The following is a 9,419-nucleotide window of genomic DNA, read 5'->3' as shown; positions in this document are numbered from 1 at the left end:
GGTTTGATTTCTAAATTTTAAATTGAATTCCCAAATTTAAAGATTTTAAATGTGTCCACCCCTGCTCATACGGTTGCCACGCTTAAACAACTTGCCCCCTTTCAATGGCCTGACCATCAGATTAAATATCTTGGAGTATTTCTCACTAAAGACCCTTCAAACTATTCTCCGCTGACTATTTATCCCTGGCTCGCAAAACACAGGCTTACCTGGAGTGTCTTAAGTTACCTTTTATTTCCTGGGTAGGCAGGAAAAACTACCTGAAGACTTATATACTTCCAGAACTTCTTTATGTCCTTCAAACAGTTCAGTTTTTTCTTCCTAAATTGTTTTTTTTATACCATTCACCGCTTATTCACCCGATTTCTGTGGAATAACAAGCCTCCACGCCTCCTGCATAGACTACTGATTTTGAAATCATACTTGAAATTGCATGGCTATACCTGACCCTCTGTTGTATTACAGGGTGAATCATTTGAGTAGATGGGTGACTCTAGTTGTCATACATACTTCTTCCCCACACACTGAGCCCTCTCACAAGTGAACAACTGGCCTCACTCTGGTGCACACGCTCCCTACAACTGACGACCGCTAAAATGTGCTCAACTGTTAAGGGAACCGTGATAGTTAATTCTTTTTTTAGCCTCCTTACCCAAACAGCGCACATTCTCTTCTCTGACCCCACGGCGCATGCTTCCATATTTAGTAAACAGTAGCAATCCTTTAAGATCCTTATGTGATAAATGACCCAATCGTCCCATAGCCAAAGTCTTTCGCGAAAAAACTGATCCCAGACCTTTGTACATTGCAAGCAATTCCTATCAGCGAACTTGCCCAACATGGATCCAACATGGCTCTTTAAAATATATGCAGGCTTACATATTGATAAAACACCGGCTAAACCTAGTTTTCTTTTGGCTTGGGAAAAAGAACTTGATTCTGTTTTCACTAAGGAGGAGACATTATTGTCTTGAAGCACTCACATGGTTTTTCGAGCTGTGTGAAAATACAGGAAACTTCATATAAGATGCTTACTAGGTGGTACAGGACCCCAGAATTCCTTCATAAAGTCTTCCCATATGTTCCCAATATTTGCTGGAGGTGTAGTGTATATTCTGGATCTTTATCCCATATCTGGTAATCATGTCCACTTATCCAGCCTTATTGGAAGCAGATTGAATCTCTATGTATGGAAATGACTGGTCTTTAGGTCTCATTACCACTACACTTATTTTGCTCTGGTTACCTTCTGGCTAATACCACCCTAAACGGCAAGATCTTTTGACATACCTTCTCATTGCAGCTAAGCTGCTTATCCCCCTTCACTGGAGGTCTTCACAGCCTTGAGACAATGACTTGCTAAAATTGACTCCATATTTAGGATGGAAGAACTCTTGAGCTGGGAACTTCGCAAGCATAGTTTTCGAGCCCACAATACCTTATCTTAAAACTACCCCCACTAGTACCTTTCAGATTTTCAACATCTGTGGGCTAAAGTATACATCACCTTGTTTACACACCTTCTCTTAGGAGCAACAACCTTCCCTCCCTTTCCTCTGCAATTAGAAAATTATGTTAATAGTTAATAGTTCAGGTATTTATTGGTAATACGGCCTCCAATAGAAGCCGACTGTTTTTGTATGCAATGATTCAAACGTTTACAACAGGTTTTATGGAAACATATATTTATGTTTGTTTTTTATTATTTGCCTTAAACCTTAATAAAAAAAGATTTTGGAGGAAATTTCCCAAAACTTCAGGACTCAATCAAAGCCGAAACTTCTGTGATTGGGACACATCACTCAAAATAACGTCGGACATTTTACATATCATAAGACAGCAGAGCAGGGCAGAGAAGATGAAGAAGAATCACATAACCCAGGGCCGTGCCGGATGAACAGACTTGCCTATCATGTCTTGCAGTCCACCTTGGCCATTCAGGAGAGATGATACTGATATGCGTCATAGGTACTACATAAATTCTGAACCGGGGAATTCTGAGCTTGTACATTGATAGGACAGGACATCTGGCAGCTTATCTTTAGATGCATACTACAGCTATTTTAGGGTCACATAGGCTTTTTAAGGAACATCATAGCTACTAGATTTAATTAATTCATAGGGAGAAAGGTTTTAGTTAGGGTCCATTCACACATCCGCAATTTTTTTCCGGATCCATTCTGGATTTTGCGGACCCATTCATTTTCAATGGGGCCAGAACAGATGCTATGTGCTGTCTGCATCCGCATTTCCGGATCTGCACTTCCGGATCTGAAATTCCGTTCCCGAAAAAAAAAAAAATATAGAACATGTCCATTTCTTGACAAGAAAAGGCATTTTCTATTATAGTGCCGGCGATGTGCGGTCCGCAACTTGCGGAATACACATTGCCGGTGTCTGTGTTATGCGGATCCACAATTTGCCGACCACAAAACACCTACGGACGTGTGCATGGACCCTTAGGGAAAGGACAGGGTTAGTGTAGTGTATGTAGTGTACTGTGTGTCACTGGGCTGCAGCCATTTCCATTCAGTGTATAAACACCAAAGGGATACATTTTTGGACTTTTTTTTTTTAAAGCATACAAAATCTGTTGGTGCAGTGTGTTATTAAACAGGCTGTTTGTTACTACCAGCAACCATAAATTTACCCATAGCCATTTGTCACTTTGACATTACTAATGCCCTCTTGCCATTAAAGAGCTTAAAAGGGGTTTGATACAGTCCTAGGAGACCCCAGAGTGTTATACATGACTTTGCAGGGCAATATGAGCACTTTCAACCGATTCATAAGAATCTGACCCAATACGAATTTAATGAAATTTGCTCATCTCTAATTCTGACATGTCAAAAGTTTTAATCAGTGGAGGCTGGGTCCAGGGGAAAGAAGTACTCAGTTTAGCGCTCTGCTTCTGTGTTTCTGTTCTCTGAACAAGCAGTGTATGGATTATCAGAAAATCCATGGACTTTCTGTGGATCCCTACACTGCACATTCCGCTCTCAAAGAAAAGGCCGCAGAACCGAATAGGAACTCAACTGAGCGCTTCTGACCCTCATTTTAGCGACCAGAGGGAGTCTCAGCACCCTGGCCCCCACTGATTAAAACTTCACTATCACTATGACGTGTGAGAAGTTTATTAAAATTACAGGTAGATTTTAATAAATGAGCAAAGAATGAGAAGCAAGATCATGAAACCTAACAACTGTTACTAATAATAATTAATATTCAGAAACACAGAACATTTAGTCCAAGGATGTAAGAAGAGCACAGCTGAGGAAGGTGCAAAAGTCTTCACCGCTGGCAAGTCTGTAACACAAGAAGGAACAGAAGAGCGTGATGCACCTCATTTCTGTCTATATAGACCTGTGCTTAGACGTTATCACATATGAGAGGCTTAGATACACCCAGCACAGTAGACAGTATCACACATGCCAAGCGTAGATACATACAATTGATCAGCAGACAATATCACATGGGATAGGCTTAGAAACACCCACTCAGCAGACAGTATCACACATGACAAGTGTAGACACACCCACTCAGCAGACAGGATCACACATGACAAGTGTAGACACACCCACTCAGCAGACAGGATCACACATGACAAGTGTAGATACACCCAATCAGCAGACAGTATCACATGGGACAGGCCTAGATACAATCGCACAGCAGACAGCATTGCAGTGTTCCACTGCTAAAACAGTGGTACACTGCTAAAGGTGTAATGTGTTATTATGCATTTTCCTGTGTAATAAGCAGTTAGGAGTTAACAGGTCTTAACTGTCACCACTAGGTGGGGCTGTTACCATTCTCCACATAGGGAGGAGGAGTTAGGACTGAGCAGTGTGTGTCTAGACAGTGAAGTGGAAGGAGTGAAGGCACAGACCTTGTAGTGAATCAACTTTAAAGAAAGCTTAAAACCTAAAATAGAGAAAAGAGCTAAAGATATATTTGAGCATGCCAGTATATAGAGGAGGTGCATGCAGAATTTCTGTGGAGATAATCTTACAGGCTTCACAGGTGACTTGTTCAGGATATTTGTCTTCTTGTACCTGGACATACTTTACAAACACACTGTGGAAGTTGCTAAAGATCCATATCTCACTGAGGACATTGTGAAACCATTTACTGTCAGTACAGAAACCTGTGAAAAGGGTGTAGAAATCAGTCTGACATTGGGGGCTGCCCTGTGGTTGCATAGTGAAAGAGAAGTGTTGAACCCCGTTTGCTGAATGCTTAAGTGTGGGAAAGGAAAGAAAAGCTTCCCAACTGTCCCGGATCCGGCAGGACAGTCCCGTATTTCAGTTGCTGTTCTGCGGTTCCAGTACGGGGGAGGTATGTCCCACTCTCAGGCAGATGTCCCTCCCTGCTCCATCATTCCTCCCCCAGCACTCCACACCACTAGTCTGTGCAGGGCGGGCGGTCGGCAGTCAGCCTCTGCTCCTCCTCCTCCTACACAGACCAGAGCAGCCAATGTGTATCCTGCTGCTGCTGAAGGAGGTGAAAAGGGGCACAATCCTGGGCAAATTACTGTGAGGGTGCACAATCGTGGGCATATTACTGTGAGGTGGCACATATCAGGGCATATTACTGTGAGACGGCAAATATCAGGACATAACTACTGTGAAGGGGGCACATATCTGGACATAACTACTGTGAGGGGGCAAATATCAGGGCATAACTACTGTGAAGGGGGCACATATCTGACCATAACTACTGTGAGGGGGCAAATATCTGGACATTACTGTGAGGGGGCACATATCTGGACAACTACTGTGAGAGGTGTGCTCCGAGTGAGTAAAAACTACAACCACCATTCTTACTACTATATCTCCTAGCCTCTCCCTCTCTCCTGGTCACGTGGCAGTATCACACACAGTAGACTTAGGTACACCCAGTTCAGCTGACAGTATCACACATGATGGGCTTAGACACACCCAGTTTTTCAGTTTCATACATGATAAGATTAGATACACCTAGCTCAGCAGACAGGACCACACATTTGAGGCTTAGGTACACCCAGCTCAGCAGACAGTATAACACATGATAGGCTTAGATACACGCATCACAGCAGACAGCGTCACACACATAAGACTTAGATACCCAAGATCAGCAGACGGTATCATAGATGATAGGCTTGGCTAGCACAGAGGACAGTTTCCCACCCACAGGGTTAGATACACCAAGCAAACAGCTCCACACATGATAGGCTTAAACAAAACAAGATCAGCAGATGGTATCACACGTGATGGGCTTAGATACACCCAGCTCAGCAGATAGTTACACATATGATAGGGTTAGATACAGCTACTCATCAGACAGTATAAGGCATCATAGTCTCAGATACATCAGCTCTCCAGGCAGTATTACACAATAGGCTGAGCCGCTGAGATGCATCATGTCAGCAGACAGTATCACAAATGATAGGCTTAGATACACCAATCCATTTTCCCTGGTGATTATTTTACAATTAACTGTACTATGCTTTATACCTCAACTACAGTAATAGTTTCTTGTACCCAGGTTTTACCTGTAGGTCTTGCCCACTTAGTGCACCTCTCGAGGCCCCCGTGATGGGTAGAGACCAGTTTTTTGCACCCCAAATGCTGTAATGAAGATATTGATGAGGACGGTGACAAACACAAGAGCTGTGGCCACATTGTTCATCACATCCAGACCTGGCTGCTTGGAGACATCATTCAAGTTCCTGCGAGCTGTAGATAGAAGGGACATAAGGAGTTAAATATCCAGGATGATCACATTCCCACTATAACCCCTGCAATGAGAACCTGGGGACTGGGAGTGCATCTAATGACACAGCATCCCAAAGCCACATACAGTTAGAGCTCATCAAGGGCTACTTTCTGGGAGAAAGCTGAGCTGAGTAGGAGATTTGCCAGCTCTTCTGTTGTCCCCTTTTTCCAAGAGCCTCCAAGAGGTTTCGGGAGGGTTGACAAGTACTGTATGTCTATATGTAAAGCCCTGTGCAAGGAGCCCTTAATGATGGGGAAATAATTTGTTGTGAAGTTATCGCCATCTTGTGGCCAAAAATATTTCTGCAGCTACTTGATCTTCACAGTCTTTTCTCCAAAAACTACTATTCAATGTAATCTGTTGTCCCCTGTTACTATCCATATTAAGCTGGGTGGGGGCTGACTGTAAAGGTACTTTCACACTAGCGTTTTTCTTTTCCGGCATAGAGTTCCGTCACAGGGGCTCTATACCGGAAAAGAACTGATCAGACATATCCCCATGCATTCTGAATGGAGAGTAATCCGTTCAGGATGCATCAGGACGTCTTCAGTTCAGTCATTTTGACTAATCAGGCGTAGCATGGTGCGGTTTTATCTCCGGCGAAAAAAACTGAAGACTTGCCTGAATGCCGGATCTGGCATTTTTCCCCATAGGAATATATTAGTGCCGGATTCGGCATTCAAAATACCAGAATGTCGGATCCGTCCTTCCGGTCTGCGCATGCCCATGATCCGTTCTTGCAATGTATTTGTGACACGGATCCGCATCTGGATGCGTCTCACAAATGCTTTCAGTGACATCCAAATCGGCGGATCTGGCAGGCAGTTCTGACGACGGAACTGCTTGCCGGATCACACTGCCGCAAGTGTGAAAGTAGCATAAAACTAGTGAAAACCATTTATTGATCCCTGTTACCAGGCCATGGATACGCTGTCGTTGGTGGGCTGGTAAAAGCAATAGATAACTCCCTGTTATCAGCCAGTTCAAGCTGTGGAGTAGTATTCTTTATGATGATCACCATTCGCCAAGCAAATATCAAAGATTGATTATTAAAAGTTATCCTTATCCACAGGATAGGGGATAACCATTAGATTGGTGGCAGTTCTACCGCTGGGACACCAACTGATCACAAGAATGGGGACCCTATACCCTCCAAAATGAACGGAGCAGTAGGTCAGGCTTGCATTTATCTCTATGGGAATGCCGAAAAATAGGGGAGTGCTGTACCTGGCTGTCTACAGAACTCCCATAGAGATAAATGGAGCAGCAGTGCGTATGCTAGACCTGCCAGTCCATTTATTTTGAGAGGCTGAGAGGAGTCCCAATGGTAGGACGTCCACAGATCTAATAGTTGTCCCCTATTCTGTTGATAGGAGATAACTTTTAACAACCGGAATACCCCTTTAATATTTGTTGCACAGAGATAACTTTCTCCTTGAAGTGTCTTACCAATGATAATCAGCAGGATCCCAATAACGACCTGAAGAGCCAGAGACAGGCTGATGAGAGTGATCAGCGTGACGTAATAGGTGAAGCTCGGCCCTTGCTCCAGAACTGCCTTTAACTGTGTAGCATTGGCCATGAACAGTGCCACATCTAGCATGCTCTCTGCAAGGGTCTTTTTGGTGGCATATTGATTAATGTTGATTGCAGATCTCAATGCACGCCCCACAGGATTACCAGCTACCTGGGTCACAAAGTCAGAAACTGGAAAATTAAGACCAAATCACTGCAGTAAAATTCCACTAATCTGCCATCTAATTATCCAGTAAGACGCATAATCCAGCACAAAACTTTTAACAGGTGTAAGAGCAGAAGACTGAATAAAGAATTGAGGTGGAAACTTCTTCCGAGATTTTGTGCTTTCTTCTCTAACCTACGACTGTCTGATAACCCAGAATATCTAGTAGTGTGACACCTCTCAAGCCCAATTGCTGGATGAAAGGAATTTACTATATATTATACTACAGATGAGCCTAAAACTTTGTCCAGTGTGAGGTTCTCCGCTATGTGATCTGGTTTGCAATTGACAGTTTATTAGGATGATTCATTCATTATTGCCCAGGATGCTGCCTTTTATGGTGTATTTACATGGAACTTTTAGGACCACATGGTAAAACCACATTAAAAAACACTGCAGATCCTAAGCCACTCCTTGCTTAGGGTCATTGTTTTGGAAGGTAAACCTTTGGCCCAGTATGAGGTCCAGAGCACTCTGGATCAGGTTGTCATTCAAGGGAACCTGTCACCATGAAAATGCTGAATAATCTGCAGACAGCATGATGTATAGTTTTGTAGGAAAAGCTTCAGTAAAGCTTGTAATTTATACATTAAAATTCTTGTTCATTCTGGGCTTTGAAGTTAGGAAGGTGGTCCTACTCATGATTGACAGCTATCTCTGTATGCACAGTCATAGATGGAAGGCTGTCAGTCACTAATAGGACCACCTCTTTGACTTCAAGAACAGAATGAGCACAGATATAAATGAAGAATTACAAGTAAGGGCTCATTCAGATGGCCGTATGCTATCTGCAAAAATGCGGATCCGTTTTTTTTGCAGATTAGATGCTGACCCATTAACTTCTATGGGGTCCTTTTCTATTCCACGGTTCCGCAAAACAAATGAAACATGTCCTATACTCGTCCGTGAAAATGAGGACATGGTCCCATTGAAGTCTATAATTCTGCAAAAATACTGAATGCTATCCGTTTTTTTTCAGATCTGAAAAAAAACGGATAGCATTCAGTATTTTTGCGGACAGCATACGGCCGTCTGAATGAGCCCTTATACTGAATATTCTCACATGCTCAACTCCTCTTACTCTATAACATGCTGCCTTTAGCTCAGACACTATGTTCTACGTGACAGGTTCCTTTTAAGAATATCTCTGTATTTTGCTCCATTCAGCATTCCCTTAACCCTGACTAGTCTCCTTGTCCCAGCAGCTTAAAAACACCCCACAGCATGATGCTGTCACTGCCTGCCCTGTGAGAGATCTGAGAAGATCGGAAAGACTTGCAGCACATGAGTCTATCTGACAGATCTTTCTGTGTTTCCCTTTTGTTTGTTGTTGTGGGCAGGATCCCACCTCTCCACAGATTCTGCTCTTTAGCTGTTCAAGAGGCTCTATTTAAGTCCGCCTCTTACTGCTGACTTTGCGGTTGGTATTTTCCTTCTGGAGTTCTATACTGGTTGTTTGTGGATCCTCTACTTCCCGCTCGTCTCAAGCTAAGTCCTCCTGTTCTCCCCTTTGTGTGTGTGTTGCTTCTAGGTCTCAGGGAGACGCTGGTCCCTTCACAGTGGAAGGTACCGGCTGTCTCATTCCCCTCTCCCTAAGTTAGGGTTTGCTTCAGTGTCAGCAGGGCTTAGGTTCCACTGTATGAGTTTGTTCACCATCAGGACTTGCTCATATTATCAGCGGTCAGGGAGAGGCTCAGGGATTGTTAGGAGGTTACCATTCCCTCCTCTCTAGCTTTGGGGCCTTGTCTGGTTACCTGTCGCTGTTTGTTTACTTGGTGTTCTTCTTATCCCCACTTGCCATGAAAGATGCTGCCATTACCATGCTTCACTGTAGGGATGGTATTGGGCAGATAATCAGCAGTGCCTACTTTCCTCCAGACATGACATGTAGAATTGAGGCTAAAATAGCTCAATCTTGGTTTCA

At 43.4% G+C, this 9,419-nt stretch overlaps 1 protein-coding gene across 1 annotated transcript; it reads right to left on the bottom strand.

Moving 5' to 3' along the window:
* Positions 1 to 2,807: 2,807 nt before the first annotated feature.
* On the bottom strand, positions 2,808 to 7,402 carry NINJ2 (ninjurin 2). The gene is made up of 3 exons (XM_044277994.1): positions 7,204 to 7,402; positions 5,531 to 5,714; positions 2,808 to 3,306 (listed from the first exon to the last, which is right to left on the bottom strand). Exons 1-2 carry the CDS (start codon positions 7,355 to 7,357, stop codon positions 5,548 to 5,550), a joined length of 321 nt encoding a protein of 106 aa, XP_044133929.1. The 5' UTR covers positions 7,358 to 7,402; the 3' UTR covers positions 2,808 to 3,306; positions 5,531 to 5,547.
* Between the last annotated feature and the right edge of the window lie 2,017 nt (positions 7,403 to 9,419).

This window comes from Bufo gargarizans, chromosome 2 (assembly GCF_014858855.1).
Source record: "Bufo gargarizans isolate SCDJY-AF-19 chromosome 2, ASM1485885v1, whole genome shotgun sequence".
In the NCBI taxonomy this organism is placed as follows: domain Eukaryota; kingdom Metazoa; phylum Chordata; class Amphibia; order Anura; family Bufonidae; genus Bufo; species Bufo gargarizans.
Note: the sequence above shows the minus strand (reverse complement) of the source record. Positions and strands in the feature narration are given on the sequence as shown.

Bases quoted from the DNA above. Each gene is read 5' to 3' on its own strand.
- NINJ2 (XM_044277994.1), bottom strand. From the start codon at position 7,357: ATGCTAGATGTGGCACTGTTCATGGCCAATGCTACACAGTTAAAGGCA. The intron at 5,715-7,203 runs GTAAGACACTTC...TTCTATCTACAG, and splicing joins GATCCTGCTGATTATCATTG to CTCGCAGGAACTTGAATGAT.